Raw genomic sequence first — 19579 nt, forward strand, 5'->3', positions numbered from 1 at the left:
TGGAGACAGAAAATAAACAAGCAAACCCTACTGGTGTGCTCAATGAACAGAAGAAAGTGAGTCAGGAGCAGAGGAGACACAAAGAGTTGGAGGCAGCTGTTAATCCACATTTTGAGCAGGCTGTGTAGTACTCTGTAGGTACATGGGGAGTTCATTTTTTGTTCTCAGAATGAGTGAAGTACGAGTGTAAGCAAATATGTAACCCAACCCTGTTTACATTTTGAAAGGTCACACTTGTTACTATAGAGAAGACAGATCTAATTTCCAACTGAGGAAGGGTCTCCCTTATGTTTATGATTCTAATAATATCAGTAAAGCTATGTGTAATCATTTTTATGAAGTCCTTGTATTTTATTAAGAGATTTTTTTTTTTTCAGGGCACCTGGTTGGCGCAGTCAGTAGAGCATGCAACTCTTCTTGATCACTGGGTTGTGGGTTCAAGCCCCATGTTGACTGCAGAGATTACTTAAAAATAAAATAGGTAAACCACTGCCTTTGGCTCAGGTCATGATCCGAGAGTCCTGGGATCAAGTGCCACCTTAGGCTCCTTGTCCAGTGGGAAGCCTGCTTCTCTCTCTGCCTCTGCCTGCCTCTCTGTCTACTTGTGCCCTCTCTCTCTGACAAATATATAAATAAAATCTTTTTTAAGAAGAGTTTTTCATTTCATGGGTTTCTGGGTCAGAATTTACCACTTTAAAGAATTTCTTCTTGAAGAATTTGATAGACCTTTTCAATAACCCATGATAACTATCATCTTAAATTTCTTGCTTTACAAGATTTTGTCCAGTGTAAATTAAGGTTCATATTACAACTTGTGGCTCCATGACCCAACATAAGTTATTGGTCTTTGAAGCCATCAGACTTGGGTATGAATTCTGACTCATCCACCCACTGCTGTAAAACCTTGGGCACATAACAGGGTCTCTCAATCTTGTTTCTCCATGTGTCAAACAGAGATAATAACAGTATCTATTTCATAGGATCATGAAGAGGAAATAAATGAAATAATGTCTGTTAAGTGTTTAAGCCACTGCCTGCACTTAATACATTATTTTATTTTATTTTTTATAAACATAAACATATAATATATTTTTATCCCCAGGGGTACATGTCTGTGAATCGCCAGGTTTACACACTTCACAGCACTCACCATAGCACATACCCTCCCCAATATCCATAACCCCACCCCCCTCTCTCAACCCCCCTCCTCCCAGCAGCCCTCAGTTTGTTTTGTGAGATTAAGAGTCACTTATGGTTTGTCTCCCTCCCAATCCCATCTTGTTTCATTTATTCTTCTACCCCCTTAACCCATGTTGCATCTCCACTTCCTCATATCAGGGAGATCATATGATAGTTGTCTTTCTCTGATTGACTTATTTCGCTAAGCATGACACCCTCTAGTTCTATCCACATCGTTGCACTTAATACATTTTTTATGAGGGTGCCTATTATTCTTATCATTGTTACTCTAGTCTATTCATATGAATTAATCAACAAAGAGAAATATCCTAAAATGGTTAGTCATGAAAGAAGTTCTAATGTGAAGTATTAGGATTACCATACCAAAGACATGTTGTAGGCATTATAAACATCTACATCACAAACTAACCTCAAACTATGAAAGATGAGGATTAATTCAGCTGAGTACATATTAGGTGCTTTTTGAATAGGCTTAAGTGAGAACAGAAAATTTCTGTTGAGTTGTCTACTTTGTGGATTGCCAGCAAGTTCAAGTTTTACTCAAAAAAAAAAAAAATCAATAGCAGTTGCCAAATCCCTGGACCACAAAGATACTTGGTGAAAAATCAGCAACTTAAGGACACTGCCACTGCTGCCAAACAATTTTCTAGAGAAAGATTCAAGGTTGATTTCAGGGGTCTGCCAATGGCCTCTACAGTTAGCTCTCTTCACAAAAGACATTATGGTTTCTAAAATGTACTGTGGGAACTCTGAATATTACAATTAAAGAACCACTAAGGGTTTACCTAACATTACTGTAGATATTCCACGGTGGTCCTGGTGTCCCAAAATGCCCCTGTTAGCCAAAATGGCTGATGTCCAAAACTCCACAAGCACACTGTGTATATGAAAACAATAAAACTAAATTTTAAAAGTATTTGTAAATTGGAACATTCAATAAAGTTTAAACTGGTAATGTTTCATTGTGTTTAAAATATATTATTTAAAACAAATGTGTTTTAAACAAATATTTATTTTAAATAAGTATTCCCAGCTTTGAGAAAGCCTGATTGGGAAAACCCAGAAGTTAAAAGAATCACAAAAGAACCAATAAGTTTGTTAAGAAAGAAAATGCTCTCAAAAGCAGTAACTCAGACTTCTACAACCACTATTAGTATATGTGCTGCCGAAGGGAGCACTCTACAACCACTATTAGCTACAAATTGAAATATACATGGTCATGATAAAAAATATATATATATATAGTAGCAAGAAAACTAGAACAGTGAGGAAAACACATAGGCATTTTACCAAATTGCATTTGTTAATGAAATTATATACAAGATCCAGAGTTTCTAAACACAAAAGTAGCATAGAAAAAAGTTCATTAATATGTAAATATTGTACAGACACATAAAAAATAACTTTGAAAGGAGCAAATAATATAATTTTCCCCCTCTGATCTATAAAGTAAGATGACTGGTCAAATAAAACCAAACCAATTATTCTCGCTATTGAGTTGCATTTTTTGTCCAAATTTGTTAATATTAATCCCTTTATTGGGATTTAGAATACATGATGGTACTAATATAACTAAGCTGTAGAAATGATAACTTTTTAAGAAATAGTGTTTGCATTTTAACAAAAATGCACTTTTCTTTTTCTTTCAGCCAGAAAATGGCCCTGTTTGGTACTTTTGGAACAAAGAAGTCAATATTTATGTAATGTTAGAATGCAGAATATCAAAACACTGGAGGATATCCTGCTATATATAATGTATCATTTCTGTCTCTTCATGCCATAAGTAAATGTTTCCTACTACCAATTAATCAAATTCAATAAACTTGGTATTTTTAGAACACCTAGCACATGGATGGAACTATATTAAAATATAATGAAGAAATTTATAAAAATCAGTCAAAGCTATGATTATGATGCCCATCATACAAGAAAAAATTACTAGACACATGAATAAGGGAAAGAAAAGTCACTTCAAAATAAAAAAGGAGTCAACAGCACAGAAATGACCCAGTGCTGGAATTATCAGAGAAGAAATTTTAAAATTTTGTAGCTGTGTTCAAGGACTTAAATAAAACAACCATATGACTATAATCAGTTCACAGACAAGGAATTTCAGCCAGAAATAGAAACTATAAAAAAGATTTAATGAAAATCCTCAAACTAAAAGTGCCATATATAAAATAAAACATTCACTGAATGAATTTAACAGAAGAAGAACAGGTCAGTAAACCTGGAGACTAATTAACAGGATGTAGGTTGGAAACAAACAAAACAGAGCCACAGGGACCTGTGGGACAAGGTAAAGCTGTCTAACATAGGTGTGACTTAAATTTCTAGAAGGAATTTTTAAAAGAATGGGGCAATAAAATTCTTAAGAAATCATTGTTAAATTTTTTTATTTATTCATTTATTTTATTTATTTTATTTTATTTTACTTTTTCAGTGTTCCAAGATTCATTGTTTATGCACCACACCTAGTGCTCCATGCAATACGTGCCCTCCTTAATATCCACCACTAGGCCATCCCAACCCCCTACCCCCTCCCCTCCAAAGCCCTCTGTTTGTTACTCAGAGTCCACCATCTCTCATGGTTCATCTCCCCCTCTGATTTCCTCCAACTCCCTTCTCCTCTCCTGCTCCCAATGTCCTCCATGTTATTCCTTATGTTCCACAAGTAAGTAAAACCATATGATTCATTTATTTTAGAGACAGAGAGCATGCATGTGAGCAGGAGACGGGTAGAGGGAGAGAGCAAACCCTCCAGTGGACTCCACCTTGAGTGTGGAACCCAACACTTAACCAACTGAGCCACCCAGGCTCCCCACTGTCAAAACATTTCCAAATATGTTAAGAATATTCAAGAGTCTCAGCAACCTCCAAGTAGAATATAAAGAAAATCACATATAGAAATACCCTTTACTTATCACACTATACAGTATACTGAAAATCAGAGATAAGGAGAAAAGTCATAAAAGTAGCAAAGAAAAATGACTTACTGTATACAGAGGAATAAAGATAAAAATGATGGCTGACATCTCATCAGAAACATTAAAGATCAGTAGAGAATGGGATTATATCTTCCAAGTGCTAAAAAAAAATCATAAACTGTCAAGTAAAAATTCTATAACCAGCAAAATTACCCTTCAAAAATGAAGGTGAAATAAAGATATTTTTAGGTAAACAAAAGCTGAGAGAAGTTGTGGTTCCCACACGTGCAATGTAAAAATATAATAGTAAAATAAATAAAAATGCTAAGAGAGGTTCTTCAGGCTGAAGAGAAACGGTAACAGATGGAAACTTAAATCCATAGGAAGGGATGAAGAGCGCCAGAAATAGCAAATGTGTGGGTAAAATACATTGCTATTTTTTTTCCTATTTAATTTCTTAGAAAACTGCTGATTAAACCAAACATAAAGCCGAATAAAAATAACGCTTTTATGTTATTTATAACATGTACGGAAGTACAATATACCATAATACCACAAAGGATGGTGGTAGGTAGAATTACACCGTTGAAAAGTTTTTGTTCCACATGAAGTGGTACTTCATACACTAAATTAAGTCTAGATACACTGTACACTTAAGTTAAGTATGCTCACTGTAATCCTTAAAGCAACAACTTAAAAAATAAACTTTAAAAGGCAGATTAGAACTTTCCTGGGGGCAGGGGTCACATCTCAGTTTGTGGAAGTCCCACAACCTAGAACAGTGCTTAATATATACTGAGAACATTCTAGAACAGAGCCTAACATGTACTGAGTCCTGGATAAATGTTAAATTAAACAATACATAGACATATGTGGATAAAATTAACAGCATAGAAAATGGCGAGCATCAGAAAAGAAGCAGAAAGAAAATGTCATTAGAGTTTAGAGGTGAGAAAAATTATTAAATGGAAAGAAGATAAAAGTTTTGCACTTATGGGAAATAAAGATATTATGGGTTCTCTGTGTCTGGGGTCATTTCTTCTAGCTGTGGTGGCGGTGAACTCTAGACTCTCTACTCTGCCAAGGCTCACTACTGGGGGCTTTGCTCCAAGGTGCCTTGAACTCCCAGGTTCTGCTAGTTGTGCATCATGATAATGCCCTGTCCCTCTCGGTCATGTCGTTGATCATGATTGAAATGTAATAATTATTTACTTCACTGTGGCTTTAATATCCATCACTACTGTTAGATGGTGCATATTATGAGAAAAGACAGCATCCGCTGAGCTCACGGTCATACCCACAACAGACACTGGACACAGAGGAGGTTAAGCACAACTACATGTTGCATGGCCGCTGCACTTGGGAAATGGATGAAATCTTAGAAACTGTCTAGATGCTACAAGTGCATCATTTCATGGAGGAGCAAAGAGACCACAGTAGCAGATCTCTGAAACACATAAATGGTCCAGGTAGATGGGATCTACTGGAACCCACATTTCCAGACTTCTAGACCAAGGCTCTCTGGGTTGGGTCAAGTAGAGGTTCCATCTGCCACCCCTTCTTAAACTTTCACATGACCAACAGTCAGGGTCCCGTGTCTCACAGGGGACCACCAGACAACTCATTAACACAAAGCCCAGTCCTGCATGGACCTTATGAAAAGCTGTTAACATTCCAACCAAATGAACAAAAATAATAGTGTGTGTACACAGAGAGTGTGTATGTGGCAACTGAGAAATGGCTTTCATTTTTAAATGTGCATGCACAGAGATTCTGGGAAAACATTTACATGTCAGTCTTGTGCATATATGACCTGTGGCGCCTAACTAAGAAATATCCAAATGTAATATCTTAAAATTCAGAGGACTAACGTGACTACCCCCCCATCACCATGCTGATAAAAAGGGAAAAAATGGGCATGGTCTCATAAGTTAGATCAGAAAGGGGGGGGGGGTGTTACTTTAATAGAAAAAGTGCAAACCTCCTTCTCTTGTCATTTAATTTCTTGTAGATGTGACCCCTGTGTTTCTTGATAATGCACAAAAAGCAGATTCACTACCTCTAGGAAAAGCATCATTTCTAATTCTGGGGACGGGGTCTTCTGTGCTCTGCTCCTCCCTCCAAGGAGCTCGATGTCTCACTGAGGCAGAGGGGACAAGGATGAATTGGAGCTTGACAGGAGGGCATGAAAAACCTTGTGAGGATCGTGATTTCCTCTGCTCAGAAAGAACTTCTACTAAACCCATCCTATGGTTATACCCAGAACATGCGGGTTTCCCCAGGGCAAAGCCTCACTGACCAGCCGGAAGGTGTTGTCAGGGAAAAGGACAGCTCTGCTCTCCTGCTCTCTGCTCCGCTGCCCTTTCTCAGCCTTTCCGGGAAAGACTTTCTTCTCCCCGTGAATGCTGATACAGGCTCCCTATGGTGGCAGACCCTGGAGCTCCTGAGCCAGCCCCTCCTTTCACCAGGGACCCCCTGAGCAAGGACCTTCCCGCTCTAACAGGTCTGGCCAGGAGACAGCGGTGGGAGGCTGCCCCCGGGAGGGTGGTGTATCACCACGTGGAGATTCCCCATCATGGTGTCAGACTCCTTCCCTCCAAACGCCCGACCCCAACATTGCAGTTAGGCCACTGCATTTGCAAGGTAGGTCTGTGACCTGGGGATGACCAGGAGGGGACGTTCGAGACACTCCATTCCCCATTTCCTTCCCACTCACACTTTTGTTATTCCTCTGCATGTCCCCAGGCTTTTTATTTTCCTATTACTTACAAAATAACAAAGAAAAATTATTATAGAAAACTTTGCAATTGCAAAGGCTTCTGTAGGCTACACAATTCAAAACCACGTTTGTTTTGTTTTTTTTTTTTTCTGCTGTGCACCAGCTCTGTGCAATTGGCACTTACTGAAGACAGCTTTCAAAGAAAATATGTTTGCGGTTCAAAGATAAGCAGGTTTTGAGTAAACTGTCAAAAGGACTTTTTTTTCATCTTCTTCACTGCCAATGGAAAAACCCAAAAAGAAGGAGTATGTAAGAGGGGGAAAGCATTCTCTCCAAGTTATGCTACACGTGTAGACCTAGTTTTCTGGAAATTCATCAATGGATAGGATAATCGGGGCCAGCGTCTGCTCCCACCAGTCCAGCCTTACCTCTCGTTGGGTTGAATGAGGGCAAAACACCAAAGTAATCGTACATTATAATCAAGACACAGGTTTTTTTTTTCAATTGTTATTATTATAATTATCCATCTCATATGAGCTTTACATTAAAAAAGAAACCCTATGTTAATTCAAAGCACAGAATAAAAAACCTTTAATAAGGGGCTGTTCTGTTCAGTTATAACTATAAATTGCCCAAATGGAGAGATATCAGAGGGTAAAGAACAAAACCAAGAGAAGACCCATCTTGGGACCCTCAGGCCACCCGTGGAGAGGGACAAGTCAGAGAGAAGGCTGAACTGACCCTCATGCTAACAATAAAGTTTTCCGGCCAACAAAGAGGACCAGGCAGTTCCGGTTTCCATGGAAGGTGCTGTATGGTGGGCTGATTACGTGGGTTACCCTTCCAAGGCTGGATTCTGCTTGTTGCCCCCATATAGTATTTATTCAGAATAAGCTAATACCGTGTCAGAGGATCTTACAAAGGGGACTGCTGATATCAAGGCCAGAAGCCCATGAGAAAAACATCAACCTCTAAAGAGACTGTAAGACAACATTTAAATGAAAAATAAAACCCTGCCCATCAAGGAGGCATAACTTTCTTCCCACAACTCTTGATGATTCTACCAATGAGAAGCAAATCCTTCATTTTCAAAGCACTTGATGCAGACTCCAATCTAAACGGAAAGAGGCAGACCCATCATTTCTTTTCTATTTTGGGGACAGGGGTCTAAAAAGCTAAAAAGTTAAGGAAATTTTATAAAAGCACCATTCTGTTTTGTTTGTTTGTTTGTTTCTGTACGGAAACAGACTCCCAGATCTCTCAGAACTAATAGCACAGGGACACCCTCCGCATTAGCTCCCTACGAGCAGATGGTAGTCTGAAATTTTTTTGATAAAAACAATCCACTGGCAGGGGTTGTCAAGAGGTCAGTGGAACCCAGATTAACAATTGATCAGCTCTAATGGACTGTGGTAGCAATAAACCCAGAGCCCGTGCGCAGACCTGCTATCCCAGTGACAGCGATGGGGCCGACATCCAAGCTGTTAAGACTTGCATTTAATAGCATTGAAGCTTTGCGGCTTCAAAACCTTCATTGAAGAAGACCTGCGTTCTTCCATGCACATTCATTTTCTCAAAGCCTTCTCTTTCACAGGTTCTCACAAAAACACACATGGTTTACTCTGATCCAAAGAAGACTTTGCCAAGGTCTGAGGTCCAGGTAGTAAATGACACTCTGTAATATTGACAGATTATTTCAACCTCTACTCTCATGCAGACCATAGCTATAGCCCCTGATATAAACTGGGCTCCCCTTCTTTGTGCCCAAGAGAACTAATTTTCTCAGTCTCTCTCTCTGTCGGTCTCTGTCTGTCTCTCTCCTTTGGAGAGAGATGCTAATGCTGCATTTACGCCTATAACACCACATTTGACAAGGGAATCAGCTGCACTACACCAGAATTCCACTGAAAGCTTCAATAATAGGAAATCAGAACACTCTTGAAAGTAACACTCACTTCTTAGGGACAAAAAAGGATGGTTCTAGGTTAGCTGAGTTAAATCACAGAACATTTGTCCTCTGCTGAAGAATAAATAATCCCCTCAGGTCATTACATCATTACTTCCCTTGCCCATTCATGTTTTGTAGACAACTGATCTCAGAATAAAATTGACTAGATGAGCTCTAAACACCACCAGATTTTTCCGATAATCTTTTTCACTCTCCTATAAACTCACTGCTTCCTGTTGGACCAGTGGATGCAAATACTTGGTCCAGAAAAATCCAAGAACAAGGACAGTCTCTCCCATATAAGTATAATATAAGGAAATCAGGAAATTCAACATTAATCCATCATTATTATCTAAAGCAGAGTCCATTTTCAAATCTTAGCTTCTGGTTCTGGATCGGTCACATTTCATTGTTACACATCTCTTGCATTCCGTAGTCTAGAACAGGTCCTCAATGTTTCTTTCTCTTTCTTGACCTTGGAAGGTTTGAAGAGGAGTCCAGCCAGTTACTCTGTAGAAAATTCCTCAATCCAGATTTGTCTGATTTCTTTTTAAGATTTTATTTATTTATTTGACAGACAGAGATCACAAGTAGGCAGAGAGCCAGGCAGAGAGAGGGAGAAGGAGGCTCCCCAATGAGCAGAGAGCCCGATGCGGGACTCGATCCCAAGACCCTGAGATCATGACCTGAGCTGAAGGCTGAGGCTTAACCCACTGAGCCACCCAGGTGCCCCTCGTCTGATGTTTTATCATGATTAAATTCAGGCTACACATTCTGGGCAAGAATTCTACATCAGGATGCTGTCCTAAAGCTCAACACACATCCAGAGGCATTTGGTGTCCCTTTGTCTCATCACCGGTGACACTAACTTTGATTACCTTTTTCAAGTGGCATCTGCCAGGTTTCTCCCATGGTAAAGTTGCTACATTCCCCTTTGTAATTAATAAGTAACTTGTGGGCAGATACTTTGAAACTATCAATGTTCTGTTCTTCAACAAATTCTTTCCTACTAGTTTTAGTATCCACTGAAGATTCTTGCCTGAATTATTACCCTAATCTTCTATCTCCACCATCTCTCCTGTATTTATTAATTGACATTCTACTGTAAGAGCTTTCCCTATTCTTTGTCATTAAAAAAAAAAAAAAATAGGCTCCATGCCCAGCCTGGAGCCCAATGTGGGGTTTGAATTCCAACCCTGAGCTGAGAGATCAAGAGTTGGACACTTAACTGACTGAGCCACCAAGGTGCCCTGAGCTTTCCCTTCTTATTTATGTATAAACTTATTTATCATCTATGTCTATTTATTTGTATCTTATTTGAGTGGACCCTTAGAACTAGAGGGATTCTTATTTTACTCAACATTATAATCTCATTTGAGTTTCTCTGAGTTGGGTTATGGTAATTTACAACAAGAATATTCCACCAGGAGAAGGAGAAGGTTTCTCTTGGCAACACATTCAAGAGGTCTTTACAACCCTCATAGTCACAAAGATGCTTCCATTCAAAATCTCTGTCCCACTCTAAGAACTCCAAACTCTCTGAAGAGGAGGCACACTCAAAATAAGACCAGCACAGGGCCCCTGGATCTTCCTACAGTCACCATGTAGACCTGGCTGGAGGCAGCAAGGTGCTTCTTCAGCTGACTCCTCTGCCCCTTCTCCTGTGCTTTTGTTCAAAGAGCTGGGCTGGCCTCCCTGCCCCTCTCCTGATGTTACCAATAGTCCCTGGCACTTCTCCACCCACCCCTACCCCCAGAACCTCTTGTGCTTGGCTACAGTCCTGGTTCTCTTTGCTTCATATGCTGGTGTTTATGCCTAAAAAGGACCACCAAATGGTGGGTTTGACAGTTTCTCTTCCCTCTCCAGACCCATTCTGCATCCTTCTGCACATAGCTCAATTTCAGAAGACTGAACTACATCAACCCCACCAGTAGTTGGCTTCAGCCAATGGTGGGTACCAGCAAGATATCAGAAGGCTAGACACCATTATCAGGATATTATCCCCCTAAATTTCATCTTTCTAGTTCACCAGGATTGGCTGTGCATCTCTATCAAATACCCTTTCCAGATAGCAACTCTACCTTGGTTCTGGAAACCACTCCTTCCTCTTGATCCTCAGGCCAGGAGTGTGGTTTGCCCTGGGTTAACACCATCGCTTGTTGGTTTCTGGGTGTTTCCTCTAACCATACCTTCGTAAATACTCCCTTTATTAAACTTTCTTCAATTACCCCCATTTGGGTGAGCATTCTTTTACCCATAAGGCAAAAAATATAGATGGGGAGGGATGAGAAGAGGTTCATCCATGGAATGAAGACACCAAAGGCTATTTTTGTAACACCACCTTCTCTGTGCTTGCATATTTATGTCTGCCTTTATCATTTCCAATAAATGAAAACACACCAAAATAAACACTACTTCCTAACTGTGACCACATGCCACTAGAAGAGATACATTCTAGCAAAGCACAGACTTAAAGATTAAGATTCACTCCTTCTGTTTACCTAGCAGTGAGGAAACACCACAGAACTCAAAATGAGAATACAGATAAGATTTCCTTCAAGAGGAAGAGGAACTCAAAAGAACCTCCAAGTATTATTCGATTCATTTGTTACCTTTTAAAATGTTTTCTATGCACATGGCAACATCAAAATCCTTCTCAGCCGAACACAGGTATGCCATAGCCGGATAAAAGATCTACTGCAGAAGTTTATTAAGTAGATGCTCTAACCCCATTTCAGTGAATGCTTTAATTTTTAGACACAATTAACAGTCAATTCAAGATTACATCCATCACAATTTTGCTTTCAGTCAGGGAAGCGGGATTTACACATATTCTGCTGTCTATCTTATCAATATGCCATTAGGAGTCCTGATGACTATTGTTAGTTGACTGGTTACGTCCTCCAGAACTGGGGAGGAGTTCATCCAGATCTGGTTCTAAGCTTGTGCATGAGCGGGTGTCGTTACCAACTATAATTGTCATGGTGGAAACGGTTGGGGATCACCACCCTGCCTCATCAAGAAATAGGCACATTTATTCCAACTCTGTTCCACCCTCCTGAAAGCCTCTCCCTCCTAGGTACTGAAAGCAGGTGTTTCCAGCACACTTCATGTTTCTCGTTTGGCAGCCAACACATGAAAAATTTAACTCAACCAGCATCGGTTACCTGCAAGTCTGCGTCAAATTCATGTTTCAGGTGTGCCTCTTCTGCAGCCTCCACAAGACGCTGAAAAGAGAGAAGGCAACACGGAAGATCAGTACTGTGACCCAGACCCCCTGCCAACAATGTGAAAAGATGGATTATTTCTCCATTGCCCCAAGATGACAGACTGTGTCACGGCACGCGCACGGTGACTTGGAGCCTTTGTGCCCACAAAACTGAGAAGAGCAACATCAGTGTCCAAATCTGGTTTTTGCCTTCATCGTTCAACCAGCGTTTTTCCAGCATGGTATGTGTGTATACATGCGCACAAATTCTGCATCCATTTTCATAGCAATTTGTAACAATTCAAAGACACTGGCCCTCGAGGCCCCATATGTGGATGCTGAAATCAACCTAGAAGAGTGTCTTCTCTAGGTACAGAAGGCTCTCGGTCAGGATTCATTAAATTAAGCCCAACACTAAGTGGGCTAACTTTCTTCCCCTTTGGTTTGGGAAACACTACTTGTGTGAATTCCCTCAATCATTCAAAGCAGTTCTTTCTGCATCCAGTTCTAGGGTATAATTATGAGCCGACAATTATTTGAATTTATGGCACCTCAATGCCATTTGACAATCTGCATTCCAATAAGAAAATTGCTGAAATTAAATCAATAAGCAGTACCCATAAATACACAACTCTTGTTATTCTTCTTAGCCAAATAAATTCAACCAATCCATATTCTTATGAAAGCACTTTCATAAAATTCCATTTAAAGGCCATTAGTCACCTGTCGAAATCATTTTTACTTTGATTTGAATTTGCCAACATTAAGTTGAAAACATAGGCTAGAGAATACGGAAGAAAACTCATTTAGTGAGATAATAGCTTACTGAAATTTCATCGAACTAAAAGCAAAACCATCAGATCCAGGTAAAAATTCAGCCGTTTCTATTTTTCTCCTGGTTACTCTTGTAGCCTAGGCTATCTTTAACTTGTTTTTAATTGACATAATACAGACCCGAGTTTAATCTAAGGCCATGTTTGAAACATGATGACATAGGTACTCATCATCTCTAAATGATTACAAATCAACAGACAAATGTTCCATGAATAATTACTAAATTGGAGATGGGAATGGAGAGGTTGGAATATATGTGGGTAACATTAATACACCAATACAGACCATTAAATTTTCTCTCTCCATAGAACATACAGAGAAAGAGAGAGGCCAGCCAGGACAGTGCTGCCCACAGACAGGAATCAGGGAGGGGTAGCAAATCCGGGTTTCCCACACTTCCCTCAGGTGGTCGGGAAGAGATTTTCCCTTCTCTGGTCAATCAAAGAACAGACCCCAGGAGAACATTACAGGTTCAGAGCCAGAAGACCCAGTTCTAATTCTAGCCTAGATGCAACCCACTACATCTTAGGCAAGCCCCTTCCCCTCTCAGGCCTCAGTTTCTTCATCTGAAACCCCTGAAACAGTAACCCTAGAGTAGTGCTTCTCTGAGGGCTGTCCCCTTCCAGAAGCAGCGGTTTCATCTCTGAACATGTTGCAAATGAGTGTTCTCAAGCCCCATCCCATCTTACAGAATCAGAAGCCCTTGCAGTGGGCCCAGCCATCTGCTTTAACAAGCCCCCCAGGAAATTCAGAAGCCACTAAAGTTTGAGAACCAGTGACAAAAAACAGCAGCCCTCACCCTAGAGCTGAACTCATCCCTGCTGCCTTGATTAATGATATCCCCCAGCCCTCCAAGGCTTTTCAACTTTCATTCGTCTTTTTAAAATCTGTGTATATAAGTATCTTCACTAGAAGACATTACATGCTTTCTAGAAGAGAAGCATACCATGGAGAGGATGAGAAACAGGGAAAAGGAAAAATAAGGAGATACACTCTATGTAGATTGGACCCGCTGGCTCCAAGCTTTCATTGGGTCACAGTCTTCCTAGAGTCATCCTCAACAATGGCATCTGCAGCCACCTGGGATCACATGATCCAATCTGCAAATGGATCCAGGTGGACCTTGACAGATGAGCGACGGACAGTGGTGCAAGGAACCTACGTATTTCGGAGAGCTTATTCTCTTCATCTTTGTAACAGATTTAGAATGTTGATGTATGTGTCGTGAAATCAGTTACATACTGAGGTTTACAGAATGGTTACAAATATTATACACGTCTGGACACTTACATGATCAAAAAAAGTCATGTCATATATATTTAAAAGTCATATATATTTTAGATAGTTACCTAAACACACAGAGGTTACTGTTCCGTGGTGTCTGAGTACTCTGAGCACCCAGAGAAGAAATGGGGATGACATGTGCAAACAATTGAGAGATAAGAAGAGGATAAAACTTCAGGATGACCAAGACAGTATTGGAAGAAGTGAACAGTTGGAAATGAGGGAAACAATGAAGCAGCATAACATCAAGAAATAAGAGAACAAGATGGAAATAATAGGTAGTTGAAATTCTCATGAAATAATACAGCACGAAATGTATCTCGTGTATCTAGAAAAATGCATTTCATTTGCCTTTGTGTATATATATGTATATGCATATCATATACACCATACAAAATTCATATATAACATAACATGAAATGTATTTCAACCACTGTAATACACGTCATGGTGTTAGAAGTTAGTTAGACAGTTAGGTGGTTAGATAGCATCCCCGACAAGAAAACATGAGATCACGACAGCTAAGAGAAAACAGCACTGACGTCCTGTTCTGCAGCTTAGACATGACCACAACTGACATTCTGCTTTGCAGTCTTTATAGAAATGACTTCTACAAAACCTCCTAAAATAAGACAATTAACTACAAAAGCATTTGTCAATATCAATGCAAGGGGCAGTTAAGACCTAAGCCCCCAGATGTCAGCCAAAAAAGACCATCAGCACGTGGACATGAACCTACTAGGTAGACAGATACGTGACCAAAGCCCTGATCGGCACAACTCAGCACACCCTGATTGCTTAAGAAAGTTCTGCAAAAGAGCTGGTATAAACCCTAAGCTTAGAAACTCTGACGCAACCCACTCAGGTCTCCCTCCCTCTCCAGGATCTTTGTACTCGGCTCAATAAACCCACTCAGGGCTCCCTCCTTTGTACTCTTGTACTCTTGCTCAATAAACTTTGCTTTGCTGCCCACCACTCTTCATCTGGTCTACGTCTTTGTTCTTCAAAGCAGTGTGACCAAGAACCTGGGCACCAAGGGGATACAAATCCTATAACAACGGGGTACAAGAAGGTAATATATTGGAAACAATTCAATACCATTGCACTAACTACTAAGATCAGCCAGACCCTGTTTTCTGTGTGGAGCAGGGAGTACCCTGCTAGCCAGCTAGCCAGCTTTTATGTTCATTCTCAAGTTAAATTTGCCACATGCTTTTTTTTATTTTAACTTGATTTAATTCATATGTGGGTTTTTTTGTTTCCATGAAGATATTTTCCCATCAAGCTTACTACAAAGCCTTAAGAAACAAGATTCAAAAAAAGACGGTCCGCTGGCAGCAATACGTACTAGTTATCTCATGTAAAGGAAGGAATTACTCTGGAATAGGGCTCTTTGAAAGGATTCACACTTGCTGCAGTGGACCACGGGGCTATCCCAATCTGCCCTGTGATGCCACCAGAAGACAGGCCCACATTTTATGGGAAAATTCAGGGGCAAATCCCCCAAAACCAGTGCATCTCTGGTGCACAACAGTAATGGCAAACAGCACATCAAGATCTGTACCCCTTTGGGAAAGAATGAAGGACAGATGCTCTTCTGAAATATTCTTAAAAAGATACACGAGTAAAAAGAAATGTTATGTTTTTTAAAGATTTTATTTATTTATTTGACAGACAGAGATCACAAGTAGACAGTGAGGCAGGCAGAGAGAGGGGAGGAAGCAGGCTCCCTGCTGAGCAGAGAGCCCGATGTGGGGCTTGATCCCAGGACCCTGGGTTCATGACCTAAACCTAAGGCAGAGGCTTTAACCCAACTGAGCCACCCAGGCGCCCCAAAAGAAATGCGATTTAAGAAGGATATCATGTGCTACCAATTTATCTAAAACAGAGTCCTGAGGACAGAAATTCCTACTGTTGATAAAATGAAAATAAATTGAATCACCATTTAAAAGTCAAGACCACTCAACTTCCACCTCTGACGTTTGCCAGCAGAAAAGAACAGCCTCTCATCTCTCCTTCCTGAGCAAATACCCTTATCATCTAAGTCAAATTAAGTACGTTTTAAAAATAAGTTTGATTACCACTTGCAGGTAAGGAAAATCAATTAAAATTTGCTAATATTTTAGTTATTATATAAGGAACCACTGAGCCCGAGGGAAACTGTTCCTCGATTATACCTATTGGAAAGGCAGTGTGCTTTTAATAATAATAAGTTAATTTTCTTTTGTATGAATTCTCCTTTCAGATCTGCAGATGGGATTATAGAATTGTGAATCTGGTTTTTAATTAAAACTGAACACTGGAAATAAAAATGGTTTTGAAGACTAGCATTCAAAACTGAGCTCTAAGGCAAGGAAACAGCAGTGTTGTCCACAGATCCTCCCCACTCTGATGCCAGAGCTATCCGTCACTCAACAAAAATGATAACAGTGTACTAGAATACACATCCTGGCTTTGGAACAAAGCATCTATGAGCCAAAAAGTTGCAGTTCATGAGTTGATGTATGTTTCAGCGACTTTTAATATTTCCAAATAACTCTTCCCTTTTCGTGAAATAAACACAAACAAAACTATCTTTATAAATAAGAAATGCTAGAAGCCATGGACCATGGACACTATTTATAGCCATGGTGAAGGCAAAACTGCCAAGGGGAATAGTGGGATATTAAAGCATTTCATTTAAGATCACATCTTATTTCTTGTTAGAATGACCCACGTATAATCAGCATGATGCTACAGAATGCAGTCTCCCGTCTCCTCCCCCCAAAACACTTAAATCAAGACTACAGCTAAAGACATCGTCGAGGTCAAGCTTTCCGTCATGGTTCAGGAGGGGGGAAATGGGACACCAAGTCACAGTATAAATTAGATCAGAAAAAGAAAACGATTTTGTTTGTTCTACTTGTATTTTATTTTATTTATTATTATTATTATTTCTTTATTCCTGATCATGTCGGCTTAACAGGAGAAAAGAAAGAAAGGATGGTACCGTGAGGGGATGGGTGAAAGTAACAGAAAATGTGATGTGCAACAAAATAACCTACTACTAGACTCCTACTAATTCTATCAGAATGAACAAATTATGTACAAGTGAAAAAAAGTTTCTTAATAAGAAAGGGGAAAAGGCGGGGGAGGGAGCAATTACAAACGAAAATCCTTAAAGCAAAACAGAAATATAAAAACCATATGGAGCAGGAAAGAAAAACGTTATTTTTATTTCTCATGTTAAAACTAAAAAGCTTTGGCTTGTAATTGCTGTTATAATGGGATATTGGAATTTAACAAAGATTTCAAAGTACTTAATACATTTTGTGGTTTTCATTTAACGTTTTGCAACAACACATTTAATAATCAGGTCAGCATTTTTATTGCCATTTTTTTTTCTGGAATGAATACATAATTCTTTCTCAAAAAAAAAAAAGAAAAAAGTGGGGTGGGGGGGTTAAGCTCAACTGAGGTGATTCTAAGGAAAATCCATAACCATTAACATGGCTTTGGGTTGCACCAATGGTTCACTCGGAGCTAATGATTGAATTGTCAAAAATAGCAGAGAGATCACATGAGTCTTTTTTCAAATCTAGCAAGCACTAAACAGTGTAGAAGAACAACCAAATAGATCAATCAAGAGTGATAATTGAGGTCACAACCATACCCGGTGTGGCACGGTTCATCTTTTTTTTTTTTTTTTAAGATTTTATTTATTTATTTGATAGAGAGAGATCACAAGTAGACGGAGAGGCAGGCAGAGAGAGAGAGAGAGGGAAGCAGGCTCCCTGCCGAACAGAGAGCCCGATGCGGGACTCGATCCCAGGACCCTGATATCATGACCTGAGCCGAAGGCAGTGGCTTAACCCACTGAGTCAGCCAGGCGCCCCCTGGTTCATCTTTTCCTTACACTAAATTACCAGCCTTTGCTTAAAGGGCTGCAGTTTGATGGAGGACGAGTTACACCTTCTGCCCAGCAGTGTGTGCCTGCTATCCTAGTACCCTATAATGTGTCAGAGTTTGAACGCAACACGTTGACCATCTACAGGAGTGAGGGCAGAGGAGACCCTGGTCGTCTCTGCATCCCAGATTTCAAACTCAATTGATCCCAGAAATAAAACGAAAAATCTCTATCTTCATTAAAATGCTGTCAGCACATAAAAAGATGTCTCTGGGAATCGGGACAAAATGAGATTGATTTGTTCCCAGGGCTAATTTCAAACACTCCTTTCTTATATGAAGGGTCAGAAACCAACAGTTTGTGAACCATTAAGTGGGGGGGGGGGTGGATGGGGGTGGACGGGAAGAGGAGGATGTTCAAATTTACATTTCCATTCCTTCTGCGTGGAAATCCCTTCCCGTTTGTTCTCAAGAGGTTATTTTTATTACTCTGTGTAGATTCATCTTTGCTGCTTTTGTAGCTGGAACACTCAGATCACTATTTCCCAAAGCGTGAGACTTGTACCACCAGGGAGCCATGAGGCAACATGAAGCTTTTGCAGAAGGGTAAGAGTCACACACAAGGGAAAGAGTGATTTCATCATAAAGGGGCAAGTGACAAAGAATGCTGGCCGTAGGCTAGGACGCTTCCCAAAAGGAAGTGACATCAAAGTTGTGCTGCTAAGGAGAACAGAAGGCTCTTGCAGAACAAGGAAAGGTGTTGAGCCAGTGTCCCAGCCCATGGGAACATTGCAAACAAACTTCTGGAGGCAAGAAAATGTTCCAGAAACAATCAGATCTCAGAGACCTAGATAGAGGGCCACATCAACCAAGGACCAGCAGGCAAGAAGCCAGGGCAAAATCAAGAACCTGGAAAGATGGACACAATTAAACAGGGAACTCTTCTCCGTCCCACTGTGGAACCCTGAAATCCACAGAGTCCTATCTGAGAGCTTCCTAATATTCAGTAATCCTTATTGATACAAATGTTTTTACTTTTCAGTTCCGATAGAAATGACACATAGAAATCACCAACTATCAAGACGATCATTTCTTTAGAGAAAAACAGCTTTTAAGGAGCCTTCATTATTTCTTTGTTCCTGTAGAAGAAATAAGCTTTGTTGCACACCAATGAACATTTTGTATAAAATGACCTTCTGCCTGAAAGCTGCAAAGATTGCTTCTGCTTTCAAAACGGCAAACATTTCAAAGTGGATTATAAAAGCTAATCTATAAAGTTTCCAGAGAAAGCAGGTAACGGAACAAAAGAGCAAACACATCCAGCCGGTACCTGGGGCTCTCTCCCCTTCCTTCACTCCTCCCCCTTCCCCGCTCCTTCAGGTTACCGAAGCCCACATCAGACTTGTACAAGACAAAATAAGCCTAGAGCTTACATCAGAAGACAGGATCAGAATGAATAACAAACTATCTTTGTTTCCACGGGAGATAGCTGTTATCAATTTGAGGCTCATTCAATCAGTGCCTGTTATCAACAGGAATGGTCAATTTCCAAACCAAAGCCGCCTCATTCTACA

The 19579-nt window shown here is 40.1% G+C and overlaps 1 protein-coding gene across 1 annotated transcript in view; it reads right to left on the bottom strand.

The window, feature by feature from the left end:
• LOC309857463 (voltage-dependent calcium channel subunit alpha-2/delta-3) overlaps positions 1–12021 on the bottom strand; it is a gene marked incomplete at its 5' end in the record, with an annotated part of 317946 nt that extends 305925 nt beyond the window's left edge. The window contains one exon of the mRNA XM_082750156.1: positions 11962–12021. Within this exon, the coding sequence (XP_082606282.1) occupies positions 11962–12021 (60 nt within the window). The remainder of the gene's footprint in view (positions 1–11961) is intronic.
• Between the last annotated feature and the right edge of the window lie 7558 nt (positions 12022–19579).

Source organism: Mustela nivalis (assembly GCF_964662115.1).
Source record: "Mustela nivalis genome assembly, contig: HAP1_SCAFFOLD_748, whole genome shotgun sequence".
NCBI classification, from domain to species: domain Eukaryota; kingdom Metazoa; phylum Chordata; class Mammalia; order Carnivora; family Mustelidae; genus Mustela; species Mustela nivalis.